The sequence below is a fragment of the Leishmania donovani genome, chromosome 29 (assembly GCF_000227135.1).
Source record: "Leishmania donovani BPK282A1 complete genome, chromosome 29".
Classification (NCBI taxonomy): domain Eukaryota; phylum Euglenozoa; class Kinetoplastea; order Trypanosomatida; family Trypanosomatidae; genus Leishmania; species Leishmania donovani.
The window spans coordinates 151,963-164,883 of NC_018256.1; the positions used below are offsets into that span (position 1 = coordinate 151,963).

The 12,921-nt window shown below is 61.8% G+C and overlaps 3 protein-coding genes across 3 annotated transcripts; all 3 read right to left on the bottom strand.

Moving 5' to 3' along the window:
* Positions 1–1,978: 1,978 nt before the first annotated feature.
* On the bottom strand, positions 1,979–3,118 carry LDBPK_290450 (hypothetical protein, conserved; the record flags this gene model as incomplete). Its single annotated transcript, XM_003862414.1, has 1 exon — positions 1,979–3,118. One exon carries the CDS (start codon positions 3,116–3,118, stop codon positions 1,979–1,981), a length of 1,140 nt encoding a protein of 379 aa, XP_003862462.1.
* A 1,020-nt stretch (positions 3,119–4,138) lies between these two features.
* Positions 4,139–6,088, bottom strand: LDBPK_290460 (hypothetical protein, conserved; the record flags this gene model as incomplete). The annotated part of the gene is made up of 1 exon (XM_003862415.1): positions 4,139–6,088. One exon carries the CDS (start codon positions 6,086–6,088, stop codon positions 4,139–4,141), a length of 1,950 nt encoding a protein of 649 aa, XP_003862463.1.
* Positions 6,089–9,355: 3,267 nt separating this feature from the next.
* On the bottom strand, positions 9,356–11,551 carry LDBPK_290470 (hypothetical protein, conserved; the record flags this gene model as incomplete). The annotated part of the gene is made up of 1 exon (XM_003862416.1): positions 9,356–11,551. One exon carries the CDS (start codon positions 11,549–11,551, stop codon positions 9,356–9,358), a length of 2,196 nt encoding a protein of 731 aa, XP_003862464.1.
* Positions 11,552–12,921: the final 1,370 nt, after the last annotated feature.

Here is a 12,921-nt window from a genome sequence, read left to right on the forward strand (position 1 = left end):
GTGCATGGCCCGACACCGGTCCAAAGTCCAAGCAGTAGCCCTTCCTCCATAGCCGCGCCCGAAGCTACCCATCCTTCGGCGAAAGCTGAAGCAAAGAAGAATATCGAGGGAAGTTTGCCACCACCCAGGCCGCCTTGTGGCAATCGCGTGGGCGGCCTCCGCCGCTCTCCGGCCTTGCAGTTGAGTCGCCACCGTTTTCAGGGCGTCACCCTGCTTCTCCGTTCCCGTCGTGTGCTGAGTTGCGACCGTGTGCACACCCCCACACCACACCGTAGCCTCTGGCGGTTTCGCAGTCACCTGTGTTGTGACCCTCTCCTGCGCTCCCAATCCGCTTGACACTGCCCCCCTCCCCATGAATTTGGCACCGGCGCGGTGCACTCGACCTACACCGAGGTACAGCGGCAGGCCGGCGGCCTGCATTATGCGCCTCCACAAGCGCCTCGAGAGTCCAACCGCGTGCCCACAGCTCCCATTCGGGCCTCACGGTAGCCCTCCAAGCTTCCAGAGGCATCCGCCTCCCGCGTCGCCCGGATGAAGAAACGGCGTAAGCAGCCCGGAACTGTTGACGCGCACCACCGTTTGCACCGGCGTGGTCATCGGAAAAGAGCGATGTCACCATGAATGAGCCACAGCCATTGCTAACGCACGCTTGCTTTATGCGTCGTACCCATTGAGAATAGAAAGGCGCGGCCACACTGCTTGCAGACCCCGGCGCACGTCGAGTTGTACAGCATCAGACTGTGCGGAAGCGAACACGGTAAGCTCGTAGGTTCCCTCCTTCATGCTCCACGTCAGCACACCCCCAATGCAGCACTGAGATATAAAAAATGGAAAGCAGACGGCCACATGCTGCCGCGACGATGGTTTTATTGGCTTGACTCGCATCTTGCTCGCGTACGGTACGGTGTCGCACGTCCGTACTGTCCCCTGTGAGGAGCACCGCTGAAGGGTCGCATCCAGGTCCTTGTTGGACGCCTGCCCTGAGCGCATATCGCCACCTCACGGCTCCGCTTGATCTGGTCGGTCCGCTTTTGAAGCACTGTCTTTCTCTCCAGCAGACCCTCTCAGCCCTGTGTACCTGCCTCGCCGTTAGGGCATTCCGCTCTGGTCGGCGTGTTAACCCCTGCCCCCGTCCTCATGCGTCATGAATCTGTCGGGGTCCTTGAGGCTACTGTTGCTGCTGGCGTTGCCCTCCACTGCGGTCCCCGCGGTTCCGCCTTGACTGTTGTCGTTGTTGTCTTCGCGGCGGGGTCCTGCGGTGGCACAAGCGCTTGGCGGCCCCTTCCACGTTCGTCTTGGCCTGGGCGATTTCTTGCCCGATGACAAACATGTGTGCGGTCGTAGACTGGGGCAGGTTTCGCGCGCCCGAGCATGAGTGGTGTGCTCCTGGCGCGGAAGCGCTTTGCCGTGCGGCGCTTGAGGCCCTCCCTCGCCGGTGATGCCAAGTGCTGCCTCGTCGTGCAGTTTGGAAACTCGCGTCGTCAAGTTCCGCTGTCGGGAAAAGCGGATGCTCCCGCCGCGCAGTGCCTCTTCTCTGCAAAGTGCTCGAGGGGCGACCGTGTTTGGAGAGCGACAGGGCTGCGCCACTGCGTCTGCACGTGTGTGTGGCCTGCACAAGCATGCAAACAGAAGGGTGGGAGGGGACGCGAAGGGCGTGAAAGTTCCAGCTCGCTTCACTGGCGCACTCATGTGACTCCGCGCGCGCGCGCGCATTATCCCAGACCTCGCCCCGGACCGGGCATCGGCGTCCTCCTTCACGAGATCCTAATCATGCGTGATCCGATGGATCCGATTCGCGTTCGGGTTCCGTTGCCGACCTTGGCGATAGGCTCTAAGCTCGCACGGTTGTCCGTATCGGGCCACAGCACCCACACACACACACATACATGCATAGACATATATATACAGGCACACACACACCAGCGTCAACAGCCTTTGCTGTACGCACACGCCGAGCAGGCTGAAGGGGGCATGGCCGTTAAGCCTCTGTCGGAGTAAGGAGCGTCGCGCGGACGCCGGGGCCGAGTGGATAGTGCGTTTGGACGCGCTCTGCCGTGCTTCGGACGAGCTTCTTCCGTTTTACCTTTTTCAGCATCGGTAGGAAGCTAACGAACGCCTCGTAGCCGCCATTCTCGACGTATCGGCTCATGGCGACGTCGATGGTCATGAGCTTGCCGGCACACCAGGTGCCCACCTTCCCGTCCTGCATGGCCGTGTGGCCCACCACCATGAGATTGATGTCCCTGTTTTCCTTTGCCTTGAGCGCCGCCATGCCGGCAGAGAGAGGGCCGCAGTTGCCGCCCATAGCCGCCCGCACAACACTGTGGTCCCACAGCGGACTCTCCTCGTCGTGAAAGGGGTGCCTTGTCAGGTTCAAGGCAGCCCCCTCATACCACTCGGCGTTGAGTTGGTCGACACCGCGGCGGGCGTACGCGGCCGTCAGCCCGCCATGCACAAACACGATGTCCGAGACGATCACCACGGCCAAGTTTTCCTCGGCCATCATGCGCCCGTAGCGTCCGCCAGGGCCGTACAGGTAGCGTACGCCGACATAGCCGGCGGACAGGTTCAGCAGCCGCGGATGCACGTATTCCAAGACCCCGGAAAGGGTGAGCAGCTCCTGGCTTCCGCTCAAGGTGATGAGGCGTCCACCTGAGGCGAGAGCCTGCGGCTTGAGCTCCGACAGCAGCTGCAGCATCTCCGGCACATCGGGGCCGTAGCCCACAACGTTGCCTAGCTGCACCACGACATCGTTGCACCCCTTCCGCCAGGCGTCCGCGTCCTTCTCCAGCACATTCGCAGCGCGCAGGGTGCTGCGGAGTCGGTCAATGTCGCCGTGGAGGTCCCCGATAGCGATAATGCGTTGGTTGTACGCACGAATGATGCCACGGCCGGCTGGGGTGGTAGGCGTGGGTGGGATACTCTGCTTTGGCGGCTCGCGGTGTTTGCCCTGCTGGAATCCGACTGTAGGTGTGTAAAGGCCCAACGGAATTTTGGAGACGACGAACGTCCCCGCGAAGACGAGGGCTAAAACAGTCCAGAAGAAAAGCCCTGACTGCACGCCCTTGCGCGAGTAGGCACGCGCCACGAACAGATCTACCTTGCGTGGAGACGCCATGCTCGCAAAGCCAGAAACACATCCAGACGCTGCGACGGAGCTGAAAAAGTGGTCAAGCGAATGAGAGAAGCACCCCGTACTGGAACGGCAAGCTGTGAGGGGTGGACGGAAGCAGTGCAATGGCCGCGGCGGGGAGGATGCGCATGCAAAACAAAGAACGACGAATAGCTGGGTGGCACCTCTACGACTGCAGCGACAGCGGTGGCGTGTGCGGATGCAGGTGGAATCGCAGTGTCGGCGGTTAGTTTTGCGGGTTGCTTAGCGGAGTTGGGCGAGGCTGGTGAGGAGACGCGGAGCGAAGAGATCAGCGGACATGCATGGACACCTACGCATAGAAAGAGTGATGGGCGGATGCAGGTTGTGTGCGTAACGAAAATTTGAGGTGATAACCTGGAGCGCGGGCCTCGCCCCCTCCCCCACCCGTCACATTCCCCTGGCACAGACACTCACATCACAGAAAGAGGAGAGGCTGAGCCAGAGCGCGCCAAGAGTAGTCTCGGTGTAGCCCTGCAGGGTATGCGACTACCAGCCAAGCTGTTCGGCTTTCATTCCCACCGGCACACATGAAGAGCCAGGAGTGCATAGAAAGGACGAGGAGGCGGCGAACGAGAGCGGCGCCGCATTCTCCCACACAGCCCATGGGGTGCCCCCCACCCGCCCGCCCTCTCTCTCTCTCGCAGACGGTTATGAAAGCTTTTTTTTTCTCTCGTCGTCGTTGATCACCAACCAGACACGTGCGTCCAAGCACGCCTAGGCGCCCGTGGCGGAGAAAAGGTGCAAGATGATGTGGCAAGAGCGCCATGGCAGCCGTAAGGTCACCGAAGACAGAAAAAGATCGCAAGCAAGAGGAGCGCATAGCAGGATGGAGAGGAGGGCAGAGCACAGACACACGTACACGCCCTCGCGTTCGGCGAGACAGAGAGAGAGAGAGAGCACTCATGTAAAGCGCGGGCAAAATGTTTTCCTGCCTCTTTCCGCACCCCTCAGTGTCACGCACGCGCTGCCTCTCAGCGTCTTCCCTCATGCGTCTTCGATGCCGTGCTCTGTAATCAGGTAGCTAGCCTGCGCAGGCGGATGCGAGGGAGCGTGGTGCAGCACAAGCTGGCGCACACCGTGAGAAAGGGACTTGCGCAAAAGCACGCGACAGTGTGGCGCGGAGGCCCAGGAGAAGCCAAGTGCGGGTACGACAGTGCGAGCCGAAAAGGATGCCGATGCCGCAGAGAAAGTCGTGGGCGAGCGAGCACGTTTGATCGGTGCCAGCGCGCACTGACGTTGACGGTCAGTCGTTGGGATCGCGCGCACCTGGTTCGTCACGACAATGCACCAGTTGTGTGTCATGACAGCTTGCCGGAGCCGCAAACTGAGGGCCGTCACAGTCGCGTCGGCCTGTGCCACACCTTGCATGTCCCACTGCCCCGCCACCACTGCAGCCGCGACGGAGTCCAGCACCACCAAGGCACGGCCGTGAGAGCCGGCCAGGACACGCACGGCCTCAACCAAGCTGCTGCTGCGCGGTCTCTGGGCCCTGTTGGGGATAGCGTTGGTGAGAGAGGTAATCCCTGAGGCCTGGGCAAGCCGTGAATGCGGCAGAGGCTCTAGCAGCCGCAGCACCTCCGCCACTGATGTAACGTGGCGAATCTGCAGACTGGACAAAACCATCGGCACAGTGCATGTGCGCTCAACGCAGCCCCACACTGTCTTCACAGCACAAGATGGCAGCTGATTGACGAGTGGGTGAAGCCGCACAGCGCGAACAGCCCGCCCTACAGCTGCGGCGGCCAGCGACCCCAGCCGGGAGGTGGGCACGTCCTCGGAAACCAGGTACACCACAGCACAGCGCGCTGCCTCGACAGCATCGCGGTCAAACACTTCCATGCACTTCACAGCAGGGCTGCTGGAGCCGCACATTCCCGCTGCCGTCGCCATGTGAGCAAGGGACGTCAGGTCTGCGTTGCTGGCTAGCGCCAGGGCTACGGCCGCGTGGCAAACATCTGTAGCAGCCTGCTGCAGGAGGCACTGAAGCCCCAGCTGCGTCTTGCCTGCCCCAGCCTCGCCGTACACCTCGGTGACCCAACCACTGCGGAAGCCCCCACCACCTAGTGCCTGATCAAGGCCCATGCAGCCGGTCGAGCACCAGTACGCGGGCGCATCAGCTGCTGCGATGGCGGATCGAGACGCTGCCGTGTGTTCAGTCCCTGCGCGCAGCGGCTGGTGAAAAAGCGAGCTGGTGCGGAGAAGAGAGAGAGCCGTGCACGTCTGTAGCACACGGCTAGCAGGCGTCTGCACCTCTTTCCTGTCCTTCCGTGCATTGCTCCCTAGGTTGCGGTTGGCCAGTGCAACGCTGGCCGCGCAGCGAATGAGAACTGTCAAGGCCTCATCCTCTTCACAAGCGGCGCGCGCCTCATCACACGCCTCTGGCTCTGAGTGGGTTGTCGCGTCATCGCGCGGAGGCATCGGTAGGAGTTGACGACGCCGGCGGCGCAGGGCTGCCCGCAGACTTGGCCCCTCCGCCGTGAGGTGCAAGAGCAGTGCGTCCACACTGAGTCGAGACCTGGCGCTCTCCACATCCTTTGGTGCTTCGTCTTGCCCGTGCCGTGCGCTCGAAATGCCAACGTCGGCCGCGACAAGGTCAACCAATGTCCCCAACGCCTCCCGCGTTTGCTCCGTCCTCCACGCTGACGGCAGAGGGGCGCCTGGGAGTAGCGAGGGGGAGCCAGCGCCTTTTTCTGTCGAGCGAGAGAGGGCTGGCGCACACGTGCAGGTGGCAAGGGCACCGCGCAGTACATCGAAAGCGCTGAAGCAGCGAAGAGGGTCCAAAGGTTCGACGGCGGCGTCTGCGCCCGACGACGCACTATACCCCTTCTCCTCCTCCCCTCCATCCCCTTCGCAGGGGTGCAAAGTGGATACGTGGCATGGCGCGCAGCCGCCCGTGCCCTCGTGCGCGTGCGCAGCAGGCACTGTGGCGCTCATGTTGGCATGGGAAGGAGGGGTGATGCTTGCCTGTCTCCCCTCCAGTCCTCGTCGGCTATGCGCGGTGGACGCGGTCGACTCACGGCAATGGTGAAGCGCCCCGTTTCTGCGTACGCACAGATGTGGACACACAAGCACAGAAAGAGAGAAAGGCACTTAGCGAGCGGTCTACTCGCATGAGCGGTTTTGTGCACAGCAGCAACAGGCATGCAACTTGCAACCGTGTATGCGTGAAAAGGGGGCGTCAAGACACGGAAGAGGCCGCGTGCGTGCGAAACAATGATGAGATACAGGCGGGCCAAGGCGATGACGTAAGCATGCTGTGGTGATCCTGGTATGCACAGGCGCCTCATTGTGGGCATGGCGACAGCGTCGAGCGGCCAGGCAGCACACTTGAGGAGAGGGAGAAGTCGTGGCAGAATACGCGCCAACGCGAAGACCCCAAGCCAGACAAGTCGCAAGAGTGAGTAGGAACGCATCACACAAGCCCTTGACGAGTTCCTGCAGCCTGCGGAAGGGCCCGCTGCCGAAGCGGCCGTGTTTGTGTGTGTGTGTGTGTGTGTGTGTTTACGTGTGCGCACACGTTCGCGAGCAAAGTCATGCGCTAACCACGCATGTCCCCTGTGAACAGCTTTCCTCTGCCACCTCTCGTACGCGTCATAACTGAGAAAGGGCCGCATTACTCCTGTTCGCGCACTGTGTCTATGGATAGCGTGGAAGACACACTGGCGGAGGGGCAGGGGCGGCCGGGGTCAACAGCGGCGGCGGCGTATGCTGCAAGGGACGGGAAGGGAAAGCCACGAAAAGGACGAGGAAAGAGGACAGCCAATACCACCACCACGAGGGGTACCAGGAGATAACGGCGAGATAAAACAAGAAGCAGAAGTAAAGCTCACACGCACACTACCATCAGCATCATTCATTACATGAGCGATGTTGCTGGCACAGAGAGAAGTGACACAAGCGAAGTTGACCGGCCACATGGTTTTCTTTTCTTTATCTCTTCCTTGATGCGTCCATTCGCTCTGCCACACAGCAGGAGGTCCAACTCCGCGTGACTCCTCTCCCCCTCCCCACCTCCTCCCCTGGCCTGTCACAGGGCCCATCGCGCGGTGCAGAGCAGCCGTAGACACACGCCGGCACAGCAATGCGCCGACCCGTTCATCGGACAGCACGGCCCCGGCGCCTAAAAACTCTACCCACCCCACTATGCCGGTCGCCACCGGGTGCATCTCCCCCGGGGTGGCACTCCGGCGCCCCACACCAGCCGTCGGCCCTGCGAGGGGCCGGGTGGGACACACGCTCGAGTCACGCGGGCACTCTGCCTATCAGGTGGGTGTGGCACAGACCTCTTCACGGTCGCGGGGCGCTCCGACGCCACCCCACCCAGGACCGGGCCGCCGACGTCAGCAGCGATCCATCGCTCTGTCCTCCACACCGTGTCGTGGGTGCCTGGCCCTGTCACCACCAGAAGTGGTTCGGCGTTGGCAGCGATGAGGGTGGGATAGAGGAGGGGCTGCCCAGCCCCCCCCCCCCCCCCCGCAGACAGAGTGGGAGGTGCACTGGGCCCTGCGATACCGCTCACGGCGGCGTCCTCCGTCTCCCCCTCCCACCATCAAGGGGGGCGAGACAACTGTCGAACGACGAGAAACGGGCATGCTGCCACGCGCGCACGAGAAAACGAAGCGATGACTGAGCTTTACAAGAGAGCGGCAACGGCAGCGGAGAATACCAAAGAGAAGCAAGCAGCAGCGGTGACCCTCCGCCCATTGGACAAGAAGCGACAGCGGAGCAGAAAGAGGGGAGCGCGGGTGGCCCTTGTGCCCAAATGCGCACGCGGCAGAGGGGTAGAGAAAGATGCATAAAAGAACGCCATCGAAGACGCACACGCACAAGCCGGTGCAGATCGCGCCACGACGCACACTTACGCCAGACCGTGTGTGTGTGTGTGTGTGTTTGTCGCCCAGAGCGTGCCGACGCGGTCGTTAGCACCCCACCATGGGTTTCAGCACGAACACGAGCCAGAAAGCGGAGTGCGACGCCGGGCATCCACGGGTCGGCAGCGAGACCCGAAGAAGCGCGCAGAAAAGAGAGGCAAAGTACAACCTTCCTCTTCCCCCTCGCCCAATAACTACTTCGCAGGACGCGCGCATGAGAAATGAGCTAGGCAAGAGGTGGAACAAGGAGGGGACGAAAGCGGGCCGCAAATACAGACAAGCGGAAGCAGCGAACGGAGGCGTTTGGGGACGCGGGCGTTGTAACACGGCAAAAAAAGGGAGGCAAGCAAAAAAAAAGAGGTGGGAAGCGTGGCGCGCTCACCGAGAAGGGGAGACACACACGCACCGTCTGTGTGCGCGCCACGTCGATGATAATACCGTATTCACCTCGAGATGGCGAAAGGGGAAAGGTAAAGAGAAGAAAGAGGGATGATGGTGACGGCGGCGCGCATGTGTTGGCGGCACGGCATAGTAAAACGCAGAGAGAAAGAGGTTCACGCCAGTGAGCGGAAAATATGCACGACGCCGCAACGACAGGTGCACAAACAGTGCGACGCGCTCAGCGCTCGCCCACTCTCCCATTCCCACGGAGCCCCAGGCGCATGCTGCTGCACAGAGAGAGAGACATGTGCACATGCCGAGGGGTGCTGAGCACATCTCCGGTGAGGGGGCAACACACACACAAGTCCAAGCACTGCAGATCGACATGAGAGGTATCTAGGGGGCGTGGCTGTGCGAGAACGATGGAAGAAGAAAATAGAGGTCGTGGAGAGGTAGAAGGAAGCACAGCAACCTGCCCAGAGATGCGCAGATGACGGGCACCACTGGGGAAACAATAGAAAAGGAGAAAAGCTCAGCGAAGCAAGCGGAGGGCAAAAGGGGAAGAGGGGCACACCCCCACACATGCGCACATACGTGCAGCGAGGAGGGCAGCAGGCAGACACCACCGGAGCCCGACAACGAAGAGAAAAGGGAAAGGCAGACAAGAGAGAGAGGCATTGGAGCGCAGGAACACCTCCCACGGCGGTCGGCCCTGTGGGCCTTCTTCCCAATGTGGCTACACGCCCCCTGTACTGCTCAAGCCCTTTTCACGCACCAACGACGCCTGAGACCCACTGCGGCCGCCTCGTGGCAAGTCCACGCTCACTGCCACCTACCGGCCCGCCGAGAGGGGGGCGAGATCGGCCGCAGGAGGCGTCACGCCAACTTCGGAAGAGGGGGTGAGAGGATCTCGGCAAGCAACGCGAAAGTTGCGGAGACATACACCCACCTAGCCGCGCGACGGAGTCAAAGTGGGTGTGGTACTTCTCGTGCCGCTCTTGACTGCGTTGCCGCTCGTTTTCAGCGCTGCGTCGCGCGACGAGGAAGTCGGCGGGATAGAGGAGAAGGACGTCTGCCCATCTGAGCTGCGCCGTGTGTCGCTCTCAACGTGGGAGGAGCGGCGCTCATCGCTGGCCCTTCGAGCGTCGCGCAGCGCCGCAAAGACCGACTCTCTACGCTGGCGCAGCTCTTGTGAGTTCGCGCGACCTTTCCGGGCAGCCGCCGTGGCAGCGCCCATACCGACAGCATCGGCTTCCCGATTCGCACGGCGCAGAACCGATGTCGGGGCGCCTTCGCCACAAACGTCCCCCGCGGTCGTGCTCGCCCCACGCCGCACGCCAGCACTGACTCCTTGACTGAAGCAGTGAGAGTAAAGCAAAGTCCGGCGCCCGTCCGCAGTGCCGCCACCGTCGTCACGCGTACCGCTCTTCTCAGCCCGGCGCTGCAAGCGTGTCTCGCGATCCAGCGCCTCGCGGGCGCGCAGTTTCTGGGTGAGGTAGGCAACATTCTCCAAGAGCTTTTTCTCGGCCGCGCTCTGTCGCTGCGACTTTTCACGCTCTGCGCGCAGTTCGCTCTCAAGCCGCCGCGCGTCTGCCTGAGCACGGTCGAGCTGCCGCTGAAGAAACGCTAGGTTAGAGTCCGCAGGCTCAGCACAGCCACCACTGCCTCCTTGCCCCTCTGGTGAGGTGGCGCTTGCGGAAGCCGGACCGGACGACTCCGCCGGCTGCGGCCGGGTGGCTGCCTCGGCCTCCGCTGCACTTCTGCGGTGTCCAGCGCTGCCGCCCTCCACGGCGTTGGTGCATGCCTGCTGCGCTCGAGCCTTCGCCGACAGCATCCGTATATCGTTCTCGAGAGAGTCAGTGCAGCAAGCGACGTCTTTGCACCGACGCCGCAGCAGGCGCTGCTCCGCGTCAGTGGGGGCGCATCTCTCTCCGTGCGACTGAGAGATGCCAGCTTCACTGCTTGCAGAGCCGCATGCGGCGGCGTCGGCCCGCGACTCCCCGACGCCAATTGTCAACTGCTGCAGCTGCTGATCTAGGTCAGCCTTCACCTTTACCGTGGACTGAAGCGTGTCGCAGGCAAGTTGCAGCTTCCGAAGCATCCCCTCTAGCTCGCATTCTCGGTGCTGCGTCGGGGAAGACGGGGTGGAAAGGCTGCCGTTGTTGGGCGCCCCGGCACTGGCCGGGGCCGCGATCAACGCCGAATGCAGCTCCGTGGTTGTGATGGTGCCCTCATCCCTGCGCTCCGGCGCCGGCGGCGACGCGCTCGCCGAGGCATTGGCACTCCTCGCAAGACTCAGCTGCAGCTCCTTCTCCTTTTCTTGCAGTTGCTTCGACAGCGTTGCATTGCGCTGGCTGAGCAGCGCGATCTCTGTCTTAGCAGCACTGAGCTTGCGCAGCGCCTCCTTCTTGGCGCCGTGCAGTTCCTCGTTGTACTCATCAGCTATGCTGAGCTGCATCCTCAGCACCTCGACGGTCTCTTCCCGATGGCCGACGGCACGCTCGAGCACGGCAGCGTCCTCGCTCATCTCTGCCAAGTCCGTCTCCAGTGTGATGGCGTCGTGGAGGGCAATCAGGAGCTCGCGCTGCGCCTCCGCTGCGATGCTGCGAATCTCATCGACTGACGCCCGTTCTAGCCGCCGCTGGCGCAGTACCTCCTCGTCTATACCCTCACCGTTAGCATCCATGCTTATCGCGTCAACCGGCGACGGATTGCGCGTAAAGTCCTCCTCCTTTATGCTGTCGAGAAAGGCGCGGATTCGTCGCGCAACGTGCGAGTTGTACACATCTTCGTCGTCGCTGTCTTCCACGTACTCCTTGCCACGGACGCGGCCTCCGTCCTCGGCGCCGCTTGTGTCACCGGCACCGCCGGGGCTTAGAGTTCTTGAGGGACGTCGGCCTTCGACCTCGCGATACGAGGGACCACACAGCTCCTCCTCTTGCATTAGCTGTTGTTCGCACTTCTTATTTGCATCGCGCGCCAGCGTCTCCACTCGTGAGGAGGATGCAGGCAGCACCCTTTCAGCGCCATCGCGAGTGATCGAGGCGCTGAGCCGGGTCCCCATGCTGCGCGTCCGCTCCCGCTGCAGTCTGATGCTTGGGCTGGGCGAGGAAAGATCCGACGCCCGCAGAGGCGGGCTCGCCATGCTGAAGCAGCCTGGCCTGTGTGGCGAGAAGGGGTCACACCTCTCCGAGACAGACATATTTGCGGTAAGAGGTCGCTGTGGCGGCTCGTGCAGAGGTGAGGCGCAAGAACGCTTTCCTGTGTCTACCTGCGTGTGTGTGTGTGCGCGCTGGCTACGGAGGAGTCACAATGGGAAGAAAGAAGCGAAGCAGAGGCACAACGATGCGAGCCATAAAAAGAAAGAACCACGCAGCACGCACATCTAGAGACACACGTATACGTGTAGAGAGAGGTGGGGGAGATGCGAGGCTGCAGACCTCCCTCCTCCACAACGCTGGCGTGTGCAGCAGGCAGACGGGATAAGATGGAGGAGTGGGTAGTGGGTGAGGGTGGCGTGTAGCCGGAGACAATCCTTGTTTTAGCAGCGCCAGCACCAACACCCGCATCCAGGCACGCAGGCAAGAGAGAAGTCGAAGGCAAGACGAAAAAGGAGGGAAGAAAGAACACAAGCTGCAGGCAGAGAGAGAGAGACAAGGCAGCGATGACGAGCACGCACACGCACACGCACCACGGAGCAAAGAAAGAGAGTAATACGGTGGGGAGGAGGACGGTGTAGCGAGCGCGCGGCGAGCAGGCGAACACAACACAAGAAAAACCACGGTGCACGCAGTGGAGAAGACAGGCAAAGAACAGAACAAGGATACACAAGCACGCGGTGGGGCGTATGTCGGCGTGGGCGTGGCCAGCGCGTTCAAGCGATACCGCCACCTCTAATGGGTCTACAGCTGCAAACTGGACGCGCGTTGCGCCAATCTCACTCTCTTGCCCTCGCTCTATGTGCCAGTCTAATATATATATATATATATTTGGGGGTGGGGGGATGTGTCAGTGTGTGCGTGCCGTACGCGTGCGCCGTCCTTGATGGTCTCAAAATTCGCCTCAGTGCGCACGCCCTCGCTTCACGACAAGGTGTTCTCAGCGACGAGGTGGGGGCGTTGCGGGAGAAAGAGAGGGATGCGGTACCTCCGCTGCGGAGGTGCCGCTCGATATTCTGTGCCTCTGCCTGGAAACGTGGACAAGTAAAAGATTCACACATGTGTGTGTCGGTGTAGGAAAGAGCAATGGAGGGAGACGGCAGCACTCAAAGGCACGCGTCACATCACCCAAAACACCACCACCTCCAACACCACCCCTCCAAAAAGTCGAAGAGAGTAATTGGCCGCGCACAAGCGATGCAGAAGGCCGCCACGTCCGAGCGGATAAAATGGAGAGGGAAGGGGGAAGAAGAGCACAGAGAAATGCTTGGCAGCAGTCAGCGGCAGCGGCAGTGGCGTGGGAAGAGGTGCAACACCGGCAGCAGCGACACACACACGCACGCAAACGCACGCGCAC